The sequence below is a fragment of the Drosophila biarmipes genome, chromosome 3R (assembly GCF_025231255.1).
Source record: "Drosophila biarmipes strain raj3 chromosome 3R, RU_DBia_V1.1, whole genome shotgun sequence".
NCBI classification, from domain to species: domain Eukaryota; kingdom Metazoa; phylum Arthropoda; class Insecta; order Diptera; family Drosophilidae; genus Drosophila; species Drosophila biarmipes.
Window position 1 is genome coordinate 27,436,027 of NC_066616.1, and position 21,531 is coordinate 27,457,557.

Sequence of the window (21,531 nt, forward strand, 5' to 3'; positions counted from 1 at the left end):
ATCGTCATCGGCTTTTCTTGTTGCTCTCGCCGATGTCGTTGCCTCAGGAGATTTTCTTTGACGCGCAGCCAAGCATTTTGCCGCTTGAATAGCGGAGTTATTTTCCCCATATCCTGGCACTCCTTTCGCCGCGATGTTTTTGTTTCGTTGCCTTGGCAATACTTCCAATCAGCTGCCGTTTCGATTGCCGATTTTGTAGCTTTTCTATAGCGCTGGCGAAATTCGCGTGGCCCCGCGTCAGCGTCTTTTGTGATTTGCATTGTTTGGGCCGCACACAAAAGACGGCTTTCGGCTGCTCGCACGATAACAAAACGGAGGCAGAAACCCATTTGCGGGACACAATTAAGGCGCCCGGGGGTGTGGGTAATTGATTTTGCGAGCCAATTTATCAACTTACCGTACACATTCAACCTGGCCGAGTGCAGAACGCTGCCCATCGAGTTGCTGGCCACGCACTTGTACAGGCCCCCGTCGTCGGGCCGCACGTGCGAGATATTTAAATGGCTTATCACATCGCCGGACATATCGACAAATTGCCCGATCGCAAACCGATGATGCAGCGATACGTCCATGATGGGCTGCGAGTCCAGCAGCCAGGCGAACTGCAATGAGATGGAAGTGGACACCGCAAAAATCAATAAAGGCACGGAGAGTTGAGCTGCCGGCCAGTAGTAGGCAATAATTTCCGGGCTTAACAGGGCTCCCGTTGTGTGTAATGGCACTTAAAAAAATATTTAAGGTATTTATCTAAGTAACAAAATGACTTTAAATGAATTTATATAAAAATTAAATCATATTTTGAAAGTTCTTTGAAGAAAACAAATGATCAAAAATTTTAAGAGCTTCCGAAATGTTTCTCAACGCTGTTAAAAAATCAGCTTAAAATGTAACAAACGTAAAATTGGTTAAACATTTTAAGCAAATAAAATAATATTTACCCAATATTTTATTCATTAAAAAATTACGGGACCTACATAAATTAAATTTTATTAAATGCATTGTAAAATAATTTATAAAGTATCCATTTTTTTTACCCTTAGACTTAGACTTTAAATTAAAATTCATTTCAAGCTAAATTTTTTTAAAACTACGCTTTATGAACAACAAACAACATTTTACCATTACTTTAACATAATAATTAAAATGTTAAGTGCCATACTTTCCCCTCAGTGTTTATTTGTGCGCTATAATAATGCATAATAAGGCCAATAAAGCATTTGGCAGTGGGTTGTACTCACTTGCGGTGGCGGCGAGCCGCTGGCGGAGCACTTAAGCGATATTAATGGCCCGGGACGCACGTTCTGCTCAATGAAGGTGTAAATCAATTCCGGCACAGTGTCTGCGGAGTAACGATGGGAAAAAAGGAAAGCCCATGATAAATGCCAAAACTCCGCCTCATAAACTATGCACGTCGATGTCAACTCACCGCCCAACTTCAACTCAGCCATCGCCTGGGCACTGGCCCGTTGATTTTCCACGAGGCACTGATAGACTCCCCGGTCCCGCCGTCCGACGTTTTGCACCAGCAGCGAGCTCTTCGACAGGAACCGTATGCTGCCAGGGACAACACAGGGGTTAAAGTTGGCGCAGGGGTTGGGGGAAGAGAAAACGGGGAAAAAGTGTTAAAAATGCCGAGCTTGGCAGGCAAACTTCAACTGCTGAAAACAGACAACGTTGCACAAAAAAGGAAAGCGGGCCCCACAATTTGCCATAAACTCACTCCGAAGCGGGGACATGTGTGCACTGAGCGAAAGTAGCTTGGCAGTTCTTATTCATTTTTAATCCAAAACCTTGTAAATAGTTGAAGTAAGACCTTTCAAGCCTTCGGGTATTTCTAACACATTTAATTTTTTGATCCATAGTTCAGCTTTGAGTTAACTTATTATTTTTTTTCAGTGCACAGGATATTTGTGAGCCTTTGTGTTGGCCGTAGCCCTTGGCTCGTTCAGACGAAATTTGTTATTTATTTTATTAGCATAAGCATAAAAATTTCTGCTTGATTTGTAATGCTGATTCGCTCGGGCTCCCATTGCCCATTACCCGTTCGCATTTCGCATTCTTATCCTTTGGGCGATTTCCTTGGCCAACAGCTGGCCATACACATGGGCCCATGCATATATTTACACATGCAGATATAGCCATAGGTATGGCACACATATATTTCACAGATATATAGGCACATATATGCTTAGAGGGAGCTTGCGATGTTTGTTTTTGCCGTCCGGATTGTTTGCCAGCTGCTGCTGTACAAATTTTGCGTGTGAATTTAGTTTGCCTTCGGTTTCGCTTTGGCCCTGGCCCCCTGCCGGCGTATTATGCTGATTTCATGTAATTTGCATTAAATTATCAAGATGTGTCCAGGCCATTCGACCGAAAATATGCACAAAGCAAAGGATTTCCCAGAGGCCTAGGTAAGCAATGCGAGAGCCTGGGATTTGCATACATTAGGCTGGTGGGTTGGCTTGATTAAAAATAATAATATCCACCTCAGCAGGTGCGGCAGATAGCCGGCAAAACTAATTGCAAAACCAATCGACACAAAACTGTGCACAAATATTTATGCAGTTGCATTATCCATGCCAACAATCAGAATCCTTTGAGCACTGACCTTACACTCCTGCTGCTCCTGATTTTCCGCTGATTTTTTCGCCCCTCTTTCGGTTTGGTTTCAGTTTTCTGACCAAACAGGCCAAAGCTTTTAAACAATCAACCGAAATGAACTGAACTGAAATCTGAATTGTGAATGCTGAATGTTGGCTAAAAGGGGGGGCTGCCATAAAAATACGAGCATGAAAATTCCCTCGCTCGTCGCCACGTTCATCAATAGTAATAATAATAACAGTAACAATAAAACATTTTCGCCAGCCGAAATGCCCTAACAACGGCGGAGTGTAATCTATGGGTGTTTTTTTTTTTTGGTTTTTCCCAACGCCCTTGTTTGGTTTACCATTTTTTCATATTTTCGGTTGGGTCGGAAGGCTTTTCGCAACTGGCGAAACTGATAAAAATCGAAATCGGCAATACAATGTTGCATGCCTGTCTGTCTGTCTTTCGGTCTGCCCGTTGTTCCTATTTCACACAATCCCCGATGGAGTTTTCGGCCTCCCCAGCGCCTCCCAAAAAATCCCAATTCCAGGGTATACTTCTGGCCCCCGGCTGTACTTACTTATCCCTGCCGGTGGTGAGTGCATTATTCGCCTGCAGCGGTTTGCCGTTGTGCAGCCAGTCGATGGCATCGATCGCTGAACCCGTTGTCGTACAATTGAAATTCGCCGTTCCGCCCGAATTGACAATTTGAACTTGCGGCAATATATGCACAGACACATACGAGTTGACACTGAGGCGAATCTCTATCCGCTGCTCCCCAAACTGGTTCGAGGCCTGGCAAATCTGCAACGGGAGAGTGGGCAGTTAGAGCCAGTTGATGATGGTGCGCTTTTTTGGGAATACAGTCGGGCTTCTGCAGAACATCATACTAAACGTTCTTCATACAACAAAATTTTATTAAAGTATTTATAATAATATTCAATATGCAGAGTATGTTTTTAAATCTTTCAATCATTCCTTTGAACTTGCTTTTGGACTTTTTGTAATTCTTATTTCTAAAGATTAGGTAGAAACCTAAGCTAATGAGCTTGGAATTTCCTAAGAATCTTAATTAGGGCTTTATGACACTGGCTCTATTTTTGACTAACAGCTGCAAAGCCCAATTAAGGTTTTATGACACATACCTGATTTTTGACTAGCTGAATATATAGATTTTTTATATTTATATATTTTAAATAGCTCCAGTAATATGTTGTAATAACTAAAACATATAATAATACATATTAAAGATTGTAATGACTTCTAAAAAAACATATCAGTGTCATAGAGCCTTAAAGAAAAAAAATTGCTTTAATAAAACCTCAGTATATTTGATTGAACTTGTAATGAAAATATTTAGATTTAATATCGGATCAGCTTTAAAAGAACCTCATACTTTAAGAGTGAATAAAAGTCTATCAAGCATATTTGGGATGACAAATTGTAATATCGTAATTTGTGATTTCCAAACAACTTTTTCAACTTGGGGAAGTTCGACTGCATACCCTACTCCTCAGTTGTACAGATTGCCAGCGGTTGGCAGTCTGACGGTTACTTACCCACTTGCCCGCATCGCGTTCGTCAGCATTTTTGATGAGCAGCAGTGTGCGCGAAAGTATCACTCGCTGTGACGAGGGTATGGGATAGAGGGCTGCCGAGTCGGAAACGCGATACCAGCTATAAATCAGAGAGCACATATATATAGTATGCAAAGCTGGATGGCAAAGGCTTCTGCTGAAGGCACAGCTCTTTATCGATTTAAATTTAGGTTTGACGAGGAGTCAAACAAAAACTGCAAACAGTATCTGTTTCACATGCTGGCACAGGCAAATCAATAAAGTAAGTTTTGTTTGCGCGCCACATTTATTACTTCCCTTGGATATGCACAAAAACGAGGTCAAATAAAGTCAAACATAAAATATATAAAACATTTTTTGGCCTTAAATATTTACTTTGTACAGTAAAGGACTGCCTCATTTTATAGAAGTGAAATGTGATTTACGCCATAAGAATCTCTAGTAGTCTTCCCTTAATGATTTTCTGATTACTTGGAACCAAAGCTGTCCTAGGTTCTTAGGGCCTACTGAGGCATTTGAAATTCAGATTGCTCTTGGACAAACACAGACTTACTCAGAATCACACACGAAATCAATAAAAGCCAGCAACTTAGTTTGTTATTCCAGCCACGCTTGAACTTATGCTGAAAACAAAATTATCGCCCTTCTCCAGCGTTTATAGTAATCAGTTGGGAAATTGCCTCGACTTTCCCCCGCTGAAATATCTCCGGCACTTTTCTCGTCTGGCTCAGAACTTTGCTCTTTGCATGTATATCTTGTGTTTTTGTTTTTCAGCTGTCTGCGTCCTTGTCGCGAATGTGTCCTCTATAAAAAAAGGACTCTCACATATATTCGTATATTCGTGAGGGGCTCTTCAAGTGTTTAGAACTGCATGAAATTTTAATAAGCCCTGCTAAGTGAAACAGACTGTTAAATTATGCCCCCCCATAGAGAGAGTGGCAAGTCCCCCTACTAACTGTTTTATTTTGCTAATTATCTGTGAAGAGCTCAAGTCAGGGGTTACTTGATATGTGGCAATGGCCCAACTTTCTTGGTCCGAAATTGCTTTTTATTGTTTGGCCAGCAAAGTGTTGGCTTCCGTTAGCCGATCCATTGTGAGTGGGTAAACAAGATGATTAAGTTACTCGAATACCATGTGTGGGTGGGCGCATTGGCTTTTCAGTATCTGTGCCTTTATTAGTTTGCTTTTTCTCTGGCTATTAGCACATGGCCTCGTGCCACCCATGAAGCCACCTAATTAGCACTAAAACATCAGTCCCTAATATGCAATAAAGACAGCAGCCCCAGGCAAACATTCAAATGCACTTAAGGGCTGTCTATAATCTCCAGCCCGGTGCCTCGTGATGTTATTTTATTGCCAGCTGCGTAGATACTTGGATACAGATACGCACAAGGCAGGCCTGAAAGTCGGTTAACTCACGTAAATATGGGGAATGGATTGCCCTGGATGTTGCACGGCAGATGAACATCGTTGCCACGCTCCACGTGAATCTCCATCACGGGTTTCTGGGTGGTTCGGGGAGCCAGATTTTTGCTGAGCTCTGCGGGAACATTGTTGTATAAAGATTAAAGCAATTTAAGTTATAGTAACTCTGTTTATGATTTCCTTAACTTACCTTTGACCTGCAGCATCACCGCATCGCTTCGTTGTCGCTCGCCGTTCAGGGTATTCGTCACCAGGCAGCTGAACTTCATCAGACCGTCTTCGGCACGCACGGAACGCACATAGAGATCCCCGGAGGCGGCCAGCACCACATAGCGACCCGCTGTTCGGAAATCATAAACTCAGGTCACATAGACTGACAAATGCAAGGGACAAAATCAAAATTCCCCTCCCCGGACACCACTGCGTATACGCAACATTTGCCAATCAATGTCAACTGATGCTGCAAAAAATGCAGTACCATTGCTGCTGGCCAGGAACAACAATAAAAAAATGAAACCGAATCGTGGACACATAAATTTCAGCTGCCGATAAACTCCCCCGCCTGTTAAAATGTGGCAACACTCACCGACATCCGACAGATCCGGCAGCAGTATCTCCTCGCCGCGATGCCAACTGGCCACGCGCACATAGGGCCGCACATATTCCGGTATGGCGCACTTAATCAACGCCGAATTTCCCAAATAGACTTCAGTGTTTTCCACGTGCACATGGAATTGACGACGGACCACTAAAAGAGCGAGGGCAAAAAGAAAAGCGAAGCGTTTACAGAAGTACCAGAAGAAATCAGAGGACGACTGCCCGAAGACACAGTCGGGATTGTTACAATAGCACTGCTATTTGATTTATTATAATTTATTTTTTATTATTAATTAATAAAAGAAAATAAAATAATATATTTTTTTTAATATTACAAAAAAAGGGTTTTAGTAAACTAAATAACAGAGGTACAGCTTATCTTCAAAGAGCAAAGGTATATTCAAAAAAAAGATAATCGAACCTGTAGGAAACCTACTCGCATATGTTTGTTCAAGAAATTAAATAAAACAAATTTGGTTTTATGATTATTTCTTGAGGCACAATAATAATATTTATGAACGTTTTCGAAACTAAAAACAAAAAGATCATAAAAAAAACAAAAATAATTTTAAAAAATTTTTTTTTTTGAGATTTGAATCTTTAATAATAAGTTTACGAAAAATAATATAATTTCACTGTTTAAATAAGTGCAAATCCTTTATTTTCTGCAGCCAATACAATATTATTTATAAATTATTGATTTTCTTAAATGAAATAGCAGAAAATATTTATAACTTTTTAGATTGATTTATATTTTGGAAGCTCTGCAGATCTTCGAATACAGAGCTAAATTAAATTCTGAAAATTAAATGAGTTTTATAAAATTAAATGTTCCATTAAAAGCAATTCATGTGTGATACAACCAATTAACATTTTTTGACATAAAGTCGCTTCGCTGCTATTGTTTCTACCGCAGCTGTGGCTGCAGGATGGGGCGAATAAAAGTCAACAAACGCCACTGTCTGCTCGGCGGCGCAAACTGCGCATACAGATGAGCCTGGGCGCATAAAACGCTTTCGGGCAGCACAATCCATGGCTGACGGCCCCGATGGAACTGGGACTGGATCTGAAAACGGGGCCCAATGAACGGGCCACCGTGCGAGTACAATGCAGAATGGCTGGCGTTTAAATGAATGAAATTGCTCGAAATTACATGCAAAGCGGAAGTTGAAGAGCAGCCAAAATACTCGAAGGAAAAGCGCCACTGCGAGTGGAAAGCGGAGTGACACAGATGATACACATGGAAAATGCAAAGTGTAAATATTGAATGAGATTTTAAGCGACTATCATGCAACGTTGGTTTTTTCTCCGGGGCCCCCAAGGGGCGGATCGGGCTGGATTGGGTGGATTGTGTGTTTACTTAAGGCCAGGCTGTGCAAATGCGGGCGACGTGCCCCTTTTTCGAGGTCAAGCCTTAACAGGCAGTGCAAACAGCGAGTGCACAAAATAATTAAGTTAATTTCAGAGAGCCCCGAGGAAGCTGCAGCTGCTGGCCAAGTTTGTCGCATCGATCACTGCTCAAGAGTTGGCAGGAGATTCGCAGGATATTAATGTTATATGAAGTGGAATAGATGGGGGGGAGAGGAAGAGTGGCGCCCAGGTGACATCCCAGGGGCTGCCAGAAAGCAGAATCGTAAAGAATGCCGGCACAGCGAACGTGAGCAGCTTCAAAATGTTGTCAACATAATGCGGAGCACTATCTCTTCGCTTCGGCAGAGCTGGCAACTTGGCTAAGATACTATTAGATATTACAACAAAATGCTGAGATATCATAAAATAAAGGTTTAAAACATACAAACATTTTTACATTTAAAAAATATATAGTCATTTGAAAAGGAGGATAATTTAGTTAATAAAAAAACACCTATAAGTATTCTAAAAAATGATATTATAAAGTTTAGCTAAGACAGATTGTACACATATTTTGTGAAAACTTAGCTTTGATTAAAGATATATCTTTAAATAATTGTATATTAAGAGAAATCTAAGAAATTTATTAAAATTTATGATACTAGATGTTAAATTTCAGGACTTAAATTAATATAAGAAGTAATACAAACATAGAAGTATAATTTTGATGTTATTGGTAAGCTTCAAATAAAACATTTTTAAACTAACGAAAACTAACTAACTTGAGTTGTAATGTACCCAAATATTTTGTATAAAGCAATAAAACTGTTGTTTTAATATTATTATTATAAGCATGATTTGGCTTCTGATTTTTAATCCACAACAGGCAGCACTGCTCGAGACTCCAGTAAGTAATGTTGATGGTGGCAGCGCACTCCGCACTCCTCGCCAACGGGCGCCCAGCCACTTGGCGCTCCGCCCATACCTTTGCCTTGCCAGGATCTATGCCACAGCACTATACCGTGGCACATAGTACATTACACTCACCTGCCTGCACCTGAACGTTGCGACTGAGGACGGTGCCCGCCTCGTTGCTCGCCCGACATCTGTAGGTGGCCTCGTGCACATCCGTGCGATAATATTGCGCCAGGAACGGTGGAAAGTGCAGGGTGCCGTTGCCTGATATTTTCCTGCAAGTACAAAAGCATCGCCGGCGAACGCCAAACGGCGAAATGCAATATTTTAGTGGGCACATTCTTTCACTATTTTCTTCTACATATTTATTTATTTATTTGCATTTGGGAATGGCGAACGTGGAGCACAAATTTGCTCCACAAAAGCGACAGCAAAGTGGCTGCCATTTGCTGGCGTGTACTTTTACAGCACAAGGTACATGGCCAGCAAAGTGTGAATTTACATAAAAATGCAATAAGCCTAATGCCGCGGTGTGTGCATGTTGATCTCAAATGATGTGAGGCGGCCTAAGCTCCTGCGGCTTTCATATGCAACGTGTGGAAAGGGCCTTCATAAACAGAATTGCATATATTTTTGTTATTTCTAAATTTATTTTTTCAGAATTTATACTGAATATTGCTTCTAAATCCACCATTTTATGTCTGAATTTCATCACATTACTTGGTCACTTTGCTTTTATCTAGTTCGGTCTTGTTTTCTGGCTTGTTTTCCAATCCCCATGTCAGCTAAACTTGATTTGCCACATCAAACTTTAAGCCTCCCGCAGGGCTTTAATGCATTTGATTAGCCCTGAGGCTCTGGATCAGCCCGAAACACATCAAGCCCCCATCACATAAGTCACAGAGGTCAGACTCCCACACTCCCAACCATCTCGAAACTCCAAATGCAGTTGCAGTCTCAGTACCGCTAATCATCTCAACTGCAGTTGCAGTCGAGGCTAACAAGCTATGATGACAGCGACAAGTGCACTTAAAGAAACTACAAATATCTCTTCAACTTCTTATATAAATCTTATAAGAGAATTTCCCTAGGCAAAAAAATATATTGCTTTTAGAAGTTTTCTTTAAAGTCTTAAATGAGTATTAAGAGCCAGCTCAAAGAAACTTAAGAAACCCATGTATCTTATAGTTCGTGATACCTAACCACAAAACATTATTTATGTGAAAACTATAAAATGATATACCAGATAAATGTTTAGATTTCCCAAAAGTTATTACCATAAACTATCACTATTTTTCTCCCTGCAGCTGGCTGGGTTTTTAGCTTGGCTTGTCCTGATGTGGCACACTGAATGCTGATGCCGAGGACAACGAGCGAACCGACATCAACCGAAAAAGGGAAAACTTCATCAAGCGCTGTTTTCAAAAATGTTTAAGTGCCAGCAATTTGTTTACGTCTATTGCGCTTGCAAAGGGCTGGATGACTCCGTGCTCCGTGCTCCGAGCTCCGAGCTCCGTGCTCCGTGCACCATGTTCCCTGTCCGTTTTCCATTTTCCGGAGTCATCCGTCCAGTCCATCCATCCGTCCGTCGGTGCAGTAGATAAGTACACGTCCTATATACTCGTCACTTGAACTCAGCCATGCTCTTTAGTGGCTTAAAATAAATTTTGTTTCATTTCTATGCACTGCCATCGCCACTGAGTTTTGTCTACCATATATACTCTTCTTTTTTGGGGGGTTTTTTTTGGGTTCGCCAGACTGACAGTCGTCGACATATATACACTGGAAACCCCGGTGTTACGGATGTGCCTGTGTCTGTGCGCCAGATCACGTATTTGAAATGACATTTCATTTTGCGAAACATAAAAATTCTTTTAGTAAATTTGTTGCCATATGCGAGCGGCGGCGCGGTGAGTTTATACATTTTTATCTCCGTATTTATTTTCGGGTCGTGCCATAGCAATTGCGCTATTTTTACGATTTATCTGCTTTATGCGTTTGCTGTTATTTGTTTATTATTTTTTCTCGTTATATAATAATCCGTTTAAGAGCCCGTACAATGGATCAGCGGCAATTTGTTAACAGAGAGCTCTAAACCGAAAGCAAGCAAACAAAGAGTTGCATATATGCAAATACCTGTAGTGCCTTGGCAAAGTGCGTTAATTTTTTACTTTTTTCCAGCTCCGACTAATGGATTCCAACAAAATAACCGCAAATTAAGGCTGACTTGTGTGGGCAACTAATGTACTCGCTTTGATTAATGCCGAAAGCGTGTGTACATTCGCATTCAACTTGTCATTCGGAGAAGGCTGCGTTTTTAATATTTTAAATGCTGTGCGAGCATTGTCCCTAACAGAAGAAAGTGTATAGGAAAAGCCGCGGGAGAGATGAACAATCTTGGACAGAAACTTAGAACACAGAACCCTTAAAATCTAAGTGAAAATATAGCACATAAATAAAATTTACCCTCCTGTTTCCCTTTTGTAAGTGTAAGATAAGATACGCCTAATTTTATATTTTTAGTAAAATGTTATGTAAAATTTTATGGGTCATTAAAAATTAAAAAAAAATGTGTGTTCTTACTTTATTTATATTATTATTAAATATTCTTGTTCATCTGACTTATATGTGATGTCAATAAGGGAACAAAACACCTATTATTTTCCCCGCGTCTGTGTGTACACGAGTTCTGCTGCATCTGCAACTTGGTTGCATTACTTTTGTGTAATTTCTTTGGCCTTTTCAGGCAACAAAACCAAAAAGCACGTCTTTTGTCTGCCTCCCCCGCAGTGTTGTTGTTTCTCCAGCCTTTCAAGCTTTTTCATTGAAAATGTGGTCAGAGGAAGAAAACGAGGTAGCTGGTGGGCGGCATGTGTCTGTTAACATTGATTTTCACAGCTCTTCGCGGCGTTGTCTTTGCGCAATGTCAATTAAAACGAAGCAATTCGGAAAATAACTTTAATGCCACCCGCAAAACTGAAGCCGCAGGAATGTGACTTCCGAAACCGCCGACAGGAAGCCAAACGACACATTCTTACGACCGCAAACTACCAACAATAACAAGTGCACTTGAAAAAATTAAGTAAAATAAATGGAAACTATTCATGGAAAACCCCATATTTTAAATCCTCATCAATTATAAAAAAAATTTTGTAAAATATGCTCTAGGCTTAAAAAAGTAAGCTATCTGTTAATTCATTTTGTATATCCTTAAGATGCATTTCAAAGTAAAAGATAGATTAAGTACTTTGATTTAAGATATTAATCTCTGAATTTTTGCCATCAATACTTCTTAAGTGCTTAAACTATTTAATTGAAAATAGCAATCATTTTTTTAATAATATATTTTAATAATAAAAATGAATATTTTTTATATTATCTTTTAACCCAAGTTCTATTGGTTTCCTTTGTCGCAAAAAAAGTTTCAATTTTTTTCAATATCTACAAATATAATAATTATTTTCTTAAAAAAACAATTTTTTTCCTATTTATTTTTATTTTGTATATATATTGTGCTATTGTCGAAGTAAATATAATTAATACGAAATCCCCACTTGTCACACGAAAAATTATTAAATAAATGGGTAATTAAGTGATTTTTCCCGCAGTGTACTTGGCTCACATCCGCTTATTACTACACAAGTGCCTGGTGGCACCGGAGACCGCAGGAACTTACCTGAGGCCCGGCACCTGGGTGGCCAGCGATCCGTCGCGCAGCACCCAGGACACGAGGGGCGGCGGGCTGCCGTGGGCGGTGCAGGTCACCTGGGCGCCCGTGTCGTTGCCGAAGAGCAGCCGGGGAGCGGGCTCCAGCAGGAATGTGGGCACCCGTAAGCCGCTTGTGGCCAGAAGGGGCGTGGCAAGGACCGCCAGCAGCAACGCTCCCAAAAGCAGCGCTAGAAAGGGGCAGGTTAATTACCAACAATGTCGCCAACACAGCTTGTTTAAAACTTTAATGCCGCCACAGCTGCCGGCACTTCGTCATGAATATGTGTGTGGATGTACTTTGTGCAACTCGAGTGCGAGTGCAACTCATAAATGCGGTTAATTTGGATTCGGCTTCATTTCGCCAGCCGCCAGCCGCCAGCGAGCGCTTGATTCAGATTCAGATTCACATTCACATCCATATTCAGACTCACATTTAGGCGCCACTTGACTGCTGAGCCAAGCCACTTGAAAGCGACTTAGCGGTTGCAACCTGCAGCCAACTTTTTTGATATTTTCATTCAGCTACAGCTGGCTGAAGGCTGCAGACCGTTAAAAATATATAGGATTATCATTTGGAACATGTTAATGAAACGATTTATTTATTAATCTTAAAAACAAAATTTTGTAAAATTAAAATACTTGAAAAAAGTAAGCAAATTTTACAAGTAGCTCTCAAAATTGGATAAAAATAAATTAAGTTAACATGAAGTATTACTTTTAAAATCGAAATAAAATCTTTTTGTCATCTTTTCTTGATAGATTCATAGGGAAACTTTTCTCAGTGCGTGCACTCGAATAAGTAACCCTATCAAAAAAGAGTTATCCTGACTTGAAAAACTCACCTTTTGTCAGGACAAGACAAGGAGGCTCTAATAAACTCATATCGTTGCATGAAAATCCAATGTGTGGCCTGTAGGAAATTAAATTTAGTCTCGTTTATTTTTCCAGCAGCAGCAGCAGCAGCTTCTCCTTGTATCCGGCTTGTTTGTTTTTCCAATATGAACATATACTGCTCTTTCTGTGTGGCTTTGCTTATGTTTGGCTTTTGTTTAAGCCCCTTGCTGCTGTTATTATTCAGTTTCTATTTGGTACAATTTTCAGTCGTTTCTGATGTTGCTCAGCCACCTGAAATAGATGGAAGACGAAAGCCAACAGTTTAATTTACATATGCATTATGAAAATGTTTTCCCTCTATTGTTTGGCTGCCGAAAATGTAAAAGTTTGCATTTTTAAAGCAAAATAAGTTAGTTCAGCAATTATACATACACAAATAGCAGAAGTCTGCATGGACTACTAAATTGGGATAAGTCAAATTAAAATAAATACGCTCAAAAGGATTGCTTTAGGTTTAACTTCGTTACGTGTGTGTGGTTTAAGCTTGGAGGGATTTACGCTTTGATTTTTTGATGTCTACCGAAGAATAAAATATTTATTCCCATAAAAGGCAGAATGAAACGAAATTTTCATATTAATTTGGCTGCTAATAAAAACCGAAAATGAATATATAAATATTAAAGTTTAAAGAACTTTATACCCTACTTTCCTGTCAAGTTCAAGTCATTTTCGATGGAAAGGTTATGGGTCTTCCAGTCTGAGCCTTGTAAACAATCCAGAGGACAATTTCAACAAATAGAGAATACACAAAGAGCTATATAAATACGCAGAGAATCGACAACACAGGACTACAGGGGCGAGAAATCAACATCAGTACTCTGAATTGGGGGGCTCCTATTCTCGTAATATCTACCCCCAACAGAGGCAACCTTCGCAGGCAGAGAACACACATCCCAAACATACAGAAACCGAGGGAAATCCTGCGTTTGCATTGCTGTAGAGCTCTTGGCAAATACATTTAACGAGTATTTATGAGCGAGCATACGAAATGAATGACTTTTGCCATCATTAAATTTTATTCGGAATGGCCCGGGCCAAGTTTTCCCCGTCGCACGGGCTGCTGCCGACTACAATGAAGAAGACATAAACATGTTTTGAGGTCGAGGAGCAGGGGTTCAACAGCCGGGGCGAAACGCGCCGAGCAGAATCCTTTGCCGCCCATCTCGATTTTCTCGTTTCCTTGGCCAGGCGGGCACTTAGCTTAGCGACTAAATAAACATCATCATGACACCCATTACACACAATCGACGGGCATTGGAGCGTACAGAGAAAATAATTTGGATAAACATCGGTCCTTAAAATGTGTTAACTACTTATCTTAAAGCAATTATATGGAAAATAACTAAGAAACATTGTAAGTTAAAATAACGTACACTCCTAGTAAATATATTACGATTTAAGTTAGATCTGTTCTTAATATTAAAACCAAAATATTGTTTAGAAATATTATTTTAAATATTGAAGTTAAATCTCCTTTTGACAAGAAAACCCAAATATTGTTGATAGCATAAGCTTTGGTGTCCTTGGCCTACCAAAATATTATTTGAAATTATTTAAGTTAAATCTGTTCTTGATATGAAAAGTAAAAAATGATGAGAAACCTAAGCTTTGGTGCCTTAGGCTTACAAATTACTATTTTAGACTAGCACACCTTGTTCTTGAAGATAAATCTTAATTTTCCGTGTATTTTCGGGGCTGCTGTGTGCCAAAGACTTTCAGAAGGAGGCGGGGGAAAGGCTGTGAGGGTCACACTGAAGAGTTCTTTTAATGTTTGCAACTTGACACCTTTTCAGCCGGCGCACATATGGACGGAGGCAGCTCTGTTTGCATTTAATTGAGAATTTAAAATGATTTGTTTATTCTGGGAGCGTCTTTTGTTGAGCGATTTACCACGAGCAATTCGTTTCTTTGCTCAGCACTTGGCCGGCATCGTCCTCAGAGTCCTTGCAGAAAGACACACACACACAGACAGAAAGGGCTGCTCGTGGGTGTTAGCTCATTTTTAATGAGTTTTTATTTTCCACGCCTTTGTCCCGTCCAACTGTCTGACTTCGGGATCCCTCCGCCGGCGGAGGTGGGCCAGCCCCAACTGACAGGATACCAGCCACATCCTGCGGCACCCCTCACCCCCAGTCGCTCGTCCTCGCAAAGCGATTACTTTGGCTTGTGTGTCGGGTGTCATAACTGCTAACTGTCAGCAAATTTGACACTAAATATGTGGACGCCGCTTTAGTTGTGTCACTCTGGATTATATAAGCTTTTTGTAACTGAGTTCTGCCCTTGTTTATTTATTTTAGTGCTATGTGTGCGGCGTTGATTATAACAACTGTTTATTTGCTTTGGTAATCCAGTTGGGGGAATTTAGCACTTGTTTTTTGCCTCGCTGGCTACAAACATTTTCCTAATTGACAATGAATAAAGCATTTTAAAACTAACTTTTAAGCTTCAAAGGGCTGTTATTGCAGCCATTGTTGTACGCATCAATTTAAAATGGCTTTGGGAAAATAAAATTAAGATTTAAAATCTAATCATTGCCACGAAAGCATTTTCACCCCATTTAATCAAGGAATTACTTCGAAAAAAAAATCCCTAAAATGTTGAATTTTGTAAAATCTAATAAGAGTTGATAGGAGCCCTCTGATTCTTCCACTGAGCTCATCCATTAGCTGCATTGGGTTCATCTCCGGCAACGTGGAAACAATTCGTAGCAGGCAATCAATCTTGCACAATGGAATCCCCCAAAACAGGCCACTTCCCCTTGCAGCTCGCTGGCCAATGCAACGGATACTCCTTGGGAGTCCTTTGCTCAGCATGCACCTTGAGCTCACGAGTGGATGGATGTTTTCATTTTTTATTTCGCACCTCGTTCACCCCACTCCAGGATTTGTGTGGCGTGAAAGGCTTTAAGTGCGGAACGCCACAACAAACAGCAAAAGCAATAGCGACGGCAACAATTCAAAGGCAACATGGTCATGCCTTCATGTGTTGCCGAGGCAGTCGAGCGAAAATCTCCCCTGATCCCAAGAACACTGAGAGAAAATATGCCTCAGGAATGGATTCAGGAGTTTTTAAATATATAATTTAAAATTCTTTGATTTATAAACTGTTGATGATGATATTCAGGTCTAATATTTAACGAAATACAAAAAATGTTTATAGTTTCAAAATGTTTGCTTAAAAATTCACTATAAAGCTAATAGAATTTAAATATAATATTTATTACATATTACATTCGAAGAAATATTCTGATAAAATAAACCTAAATATATAATATATTTGTGGGATCATATTTAATCCATGATACATCATTTAGCATTTAAAAAAAAAAAATAGTTAAAGACTTTCCTTCTTGATCGCACCTATAAGGAAGTTCTTGTTGATTTGTGTACTTCCCATGTTAAGTGCATTTTTCTCAGTGATCCTCTTATGTCCTGGCTGAGGTTAAACGCTGCTGCATCCGCCGCTGCCACGCCCTTATCCGGTGAAAGGAGTGGGAGTAGGTCGATGGGTAGTTGGGACTGGGCGGTGGGTGGTGGCTCATGGGTGCCGGTGGTGCAGGCGTTAAGCAATATAATTTTTTCTTGCTTTGAGACGGAGCTGTTGAATCGTTTTAATGCTCGTCACCTGCAATGTTTGTTTTCTTTTTGTTCTCGCATGCAAAAGGTGTTGCATATACGTATGGGAGCCAGTGCAAGTATAGTACATATTCGCAGCACTTTGGGGCGGATGTGTTTGCGTTTAGCGCTGGTTGACAGCTTGGCAATTTATACGCCCGACTTCCTGTCAGCCCAGGGGCTTAAAGGTGACTTAAAGCCGCTCCCCGGGCCTCGGCACCCCAGCAATTTCCTGCTGGCAGCACCCACTTCAGGATCCCTTCGCCCGGGCCTAATGCGAAAGACCCGGAACAATGGATCCATTTGCACTCGCCGAGACTGAAGTGCAACTCTTTGGTTATAGCCAACAAAGGCTCTTGGCCGCAAGTCAAAGAGCATCCGTCGCGGACCACGTTCTGGTAAATGGCCAGAGCTATAGCTCCTAGAGCAGTGCTAAACTATGGCTGCAAAACAAAACGGACACTGGTACAATGCACTGCCGACCTGGTCTATAGTTCAGGATGAACCGAACTGAAATGAGGCTAAGAGTACACTGAAAATTAAAAAAGGGAGGGAAGAAGGGCGGTAGATCTCACCAATTGATTTTGATGTTTGAGTCATAATAGATATAAACTTAAATTTTGGTTTGTGATATTTAATATTTATCTTAAGACCGAATGTTTTCCAGTATAAAACATTTAATATCTATTTTCTCAATATTTAAACATTTCTAATAATACTGCACAAAGATCTATACAGTTTTAGGTATTTTTTATTTTACCTGAAGTTTCAACAATAAAATCTTTCAAGCTCTTTTTTCTGTAAAGATAAAATAAACTTCAATATTTTTGAGATCTATGATATAAATAAATTCTAAAAAGATCTTTGATGTTTCATGTCTACCCTATAGCACAATAGCATTTTTATTTATATTTAATCTTTAATTTTTCTAAAATTAATTATATAAAATATTTCTTTCAGTGTTGCTCTCTACAGCTGGGGAACGGCTTCCGAGGATGGGCCACCGGAAATGCAAAGGCGACGAGCCACCTAATAACATTTCGCCCTGCCCGACCCATTCACATCGCCCCGTCCCCTCCCCCGATATCGCGTGTCCCTACAAATGTTTGGCCACCTTTTATATAACATCAATTCGGGCACAACAGCGGTTGTCTAGAAGGGCAACAAGAAAAATGAGGCACGGCAACAAAATGTAATGGGCGCGCATATTTTTTCTGCCATGGCAACTTTCCATTGTTCGTCGCCCGGCGTTGCAAGCGTCCGCCCTTTGGGATGCGGATTCTACAGATACGTTCGTACATCTATCTGCGAGGGTTCCACAGCCAGCGGTTCAGCGATGCTGCATTGTCACATTGACAAACCCCCGAGCTTTCTGGGATGCCGCTGTATCTTTGTTCTTGGCCCTCTGGCGTTTTCGAGTGCCTTTGTTTAGTTGCTGCTGATGCACAGTAAAAAAAAAGATATTCTTAGAAAAAATAAATAGATACATCCTATTCAAACTTCAGAACCTTGATTATTTTAATATATATCTTCAAGATACTTTTTCATTTTCATATTCTATTCTGTTATCCCTTATTGCAAGTTGTTATTTGTTAGCCTTCTTAAGCTATATTTAACTTTTTTTGATAATTTAACTCTTGATTTTTCTCTGTGCACCGGCTATGCTGTCGTACAGCGAGGGGTCCTTGTTGTTATTATGAATAAAGTTGACTTGAGTGTATTGCGAGGACGTTGGCCATGGCGGTGACATCGCTGGCTGGTCCAACAAATAAATTTAATTGGTACAACCGCTGGCAGCGAACTCTGCTCACAACTCTTTAAAATTTTCCGCTTGATAGCTGCTGGAGGTGTCAAATGAGGAAGTAATTTAGCGTGAATGTGGAAGACATGAAAACGTAATGAGACCGCTAAATGCAGCTGTAATGGCAGCGACGATTATGTCTTCTAGGAAGTTCAGTGGACTGGATAAAAAGCGAAGATCTGCTGGCCTTTTAAAGACAACATTAGGTATTTACAGGATTAAAATAAGAATTTAAGCAGTATAAAAATGTATATAAAATGCACACATTTCGTAAAATTGAGGACCTTAAGAAATGTTGGAAACCAAGCTGCCATCAAACAGAATAGCAGAATGCAGTGGCACTCAGGAAAATGAAGAAAAGGTGGGTTTATTTCTTTCTTTTTCTGTGTGAAACTTAACCGATTCGAATAGAATTTCCAATAAAATGTAAATTTTTCCCTTGACCACATTCCTTTTGCTTTGTGCGCTCGCTATCTGGGATAACTCTTCAAGATTGGCTCCGCAGTCGCACCCGTTGCATACAAATATTTTCCGAGATTAAAATTTAATGGACCCCCCACACAGCCGGGAGAAAGCACACCCCCCGATGGCCAGTCGAACTGGAATTGGCAGCCCTGTGCAACATTTCCAGCTTATCTCCGGGCAATGCATAATTCAACAGCTTGCGGATTCCACAACCCAGAAGCAAAAACCAAAAATGAGAGAAAGCAAGCACAGAAAAAGCAAACCAATTTTTGCTGGCCAAGCGAAGATGGCAACTCAATTTGCTTAGACTAAGCAACAAACAAGCGGCGAAAACTGCGAATCATTCAGTGAAATTACCTCGTTATCTTGCAGTTCCGAGAATCCTTCGTCCTGGCCGCAGGATCCCTTGCTTATATGATGGTGGGATGGTCGTCGTCTGGCATGGGATTGTGATTTTATTATTTTTGGCAGCTTGCCCGGAACACTAACACATATGTCTGGCAGCTTACATATGCTAGTTGGCGGAACGAAGCAAAAAAAATCATGGCATATTTTGCGGTTGCATTCAACAATTGCCAAAAAGGTGGTTTGCCCACAAAAAATATGGAGAAACGTTGGAGAAAGGAGAAGGCATCGCGACCATAAATTATACGCAGTGCATAGACGGTAAATTTTTATGGACTTGCTATTCCCTATGTTCCCTCCTCCATTTCTCTGCCATATTCATTTTTTTTTTTGTTGGCTGCTTTCTCTCCTTTCTTTTGGCCATTGTTGCCGCACTTTTATCACACTTTGATAATCGCACGGCACATGCTTCACGGCACGTCATCGCTGACATCTCGGTGGCCATTCGATTCAATTTGCCGCTCCATAAATTCCCGCAAAAAGTCAACGCTACATTTGCATTTTTCCCCCGAAACGAGAATATTCGCCGGTGTTTTCCCGGTCTCTCTTTTGATCGGGGCATCGCGGGGGAATGGGGTTTCACTTGGCCAACAAAAACCTTTTTCACACTTTTCCATTAGCCAACATTCGGCCTGCTTAGCGCTCAAATTATTTCACCTTTTATTCAATTTACTTTATCCACTTGCCAGGGGTCCGTTTTTCGCTGAGAGTGTGTGTGTGTGTGGGTTTTGTGTATGCACCAGCAGCTTCCGTTTCCGGTTCCGTTAGGATGTTAGGATGTTGGCAGGCCGTGTGTACACAAAGCGTAAGCGTTTCAGGCGGCCCAGCGAAAAATCCACTTTTGTTACATTTTTTATGAACACATTCGGGCGGACAAATAACCCGTGAAGTCAGTAAAATCCACGATAAAACCAAACACCACTCACGGGCCAGCACACCCACACACACACATATCCGTATAGGGGCGAGCAAACAAAATGTCAGCTTCAAAATTGCGCTGCATAGTTTTAGGCAGCGGCACACATACACATTAAAATCTCACAGACGCCGAAACATTGATGGATGCACTAAGAGAATGTTTGGGCCTTAAACTAGCTTCTCGTCCACTAATAAAAATGTTCTTAAATGACAAACTAAAAATCAATGTTGTTGCTAAATGTATTGCTAGTTTGCAAGTAAACAAATTAACAGTTTCGTAAAAAACCTCTTCTATTTAAAACTCTTGAAATTTCGTTAAATTTAAATGTTAAGGTTTTTATAATATTTTAAAACTATTCGTATATTTTGAACAAATTGTAAAAATGCTTAAAGATTTTAGCCAAATTCATTTTTAAAATAAATTATATTTTTTAGGATTCTATTTTTAAATCTGACGCAATAATTTCTTCAAATATAATCTAATGGGGGTAACAATCCCATATTTAAACTTTAGATAATATTTAAAACTTAATACATTATTCTAGTAATGGTTTAAATTGCCACACCAAGCTTTAGAAATTCTTTACAACTTAGTAAAATGATATTATTTTGATAGAAGAGTTATTCAGTAAAGTGTACTAAATAAAATATAAAAAATCAGTCTTAGAGATTGATTATCTGATCATTATTTTCTCTGTATTTATCCCTTTATGCCGCACACACTCGCCCACACACTCCGGCACTGGCCACTATCACCGTTGGCACTACAGTCATTCCCCGAGGCAGCATCCATTAATGCTTTTTCCATTAAATCCCCAAATAGTGCCTAACACACACGCACACTCGCCGGATAGTTTATCCTTGTTTGCGTGTGTGCGAGTGTGTGTGTGGGCCGATGCTTAACTAATACTAAAACACTACCGCTGGCAAACTATTTGCGAGATCCCGATTTCGTCCGCTTGACGCGTCCAAACAGTTCGAAACGCCGGCAATGACTGAATCCTAGACTCGTCCTGTGCTGCCGACGTCGCAGCTGCGTCGCTGCGCTGCCCTCGTCCTGTCGCTTTGGCTTATCTCTGTCAGCGTAATCGGTTGGCACACACACACACACACCGTAAGGACCACCTAACAACCCGCCCACCCAGCGCCTCCCACTTTTGGGGCCGTTACTGCAACTGTTGCCACTCGTGGCCCACAATCGAACGACGCCAGCTGCGAAGCCAACTGAGCAGCCAACGCTGCGCCGGCGTCAGCGCATCCTTTGGCATTTCTCTT

At 40.6% G+C, this 21,531-nt stretch overlaps 1 protein-coding gene across 3 annotated transcripts in view; it reads right to left on the reverse strand.

The window, feature by feature from the left end:
- Positions 1-21,244, reverse strand: part of LOC108024741 (cell adhesion molecule Dscam2) — a 35,328-nt gene extending 14,084 nt beyond the window's left edge. For 2 of the 3 annotated variants that reach the window (XM_017094839.3, XM_017094838.3), the window contains exons 1-13: positions 21,178-21,244; positions 19,291-19,447; positions 13,002-13,284; positions 12,128-12,347; positions 8,584-8,726; positions 6,176-6,337; positions 5,780-5,929; positions 5,584-5,704; positions 4,146-4,263; positions 3,167-3,390; positions 1,427-1,554; positions 1,239-1,339; positions 398-602 (exon numbers count right to left, since the gene is read on the reverse strand). In XM_017094839.3, the coding sequence (XP_016950328.1) occupies positions 398-602; positions 1,239-1,339; positions 1,427-1,554; positions 3,167-3,390; positions 4,146-4,263; positions 5,584-5,704; positions 5,780-5,929; positions 6,176-6,337; positions 8,584-8,726; positions 12,128-12,347; positions 13,002-13,041 (1,612 nt within the window). In that variant the 5' untranslated portion in view covers positions 13,042-13,284; positions 19,291-19,447; positions 21,178-21,244. The remainder of the gene's footprint in view (positions 1-397; positions 603-1,238; positions 1,340-1,426; positions 1,555-3,166; positions 3,391-4,145; positions 4,264-5,583; positions 5,705-5,779; positions 5,930-6,175; positions 6,338-8,583; positions 8,727-12,127; positions 12,348-13,001; positions 13,285-19,290; positions 19,448-21,177) is intronic. The other variant, XM_044095611.2, reaches the window with a different exon arrangement.
- Positions 21,245-21,531: the final 287 nt, after the last annotated feature.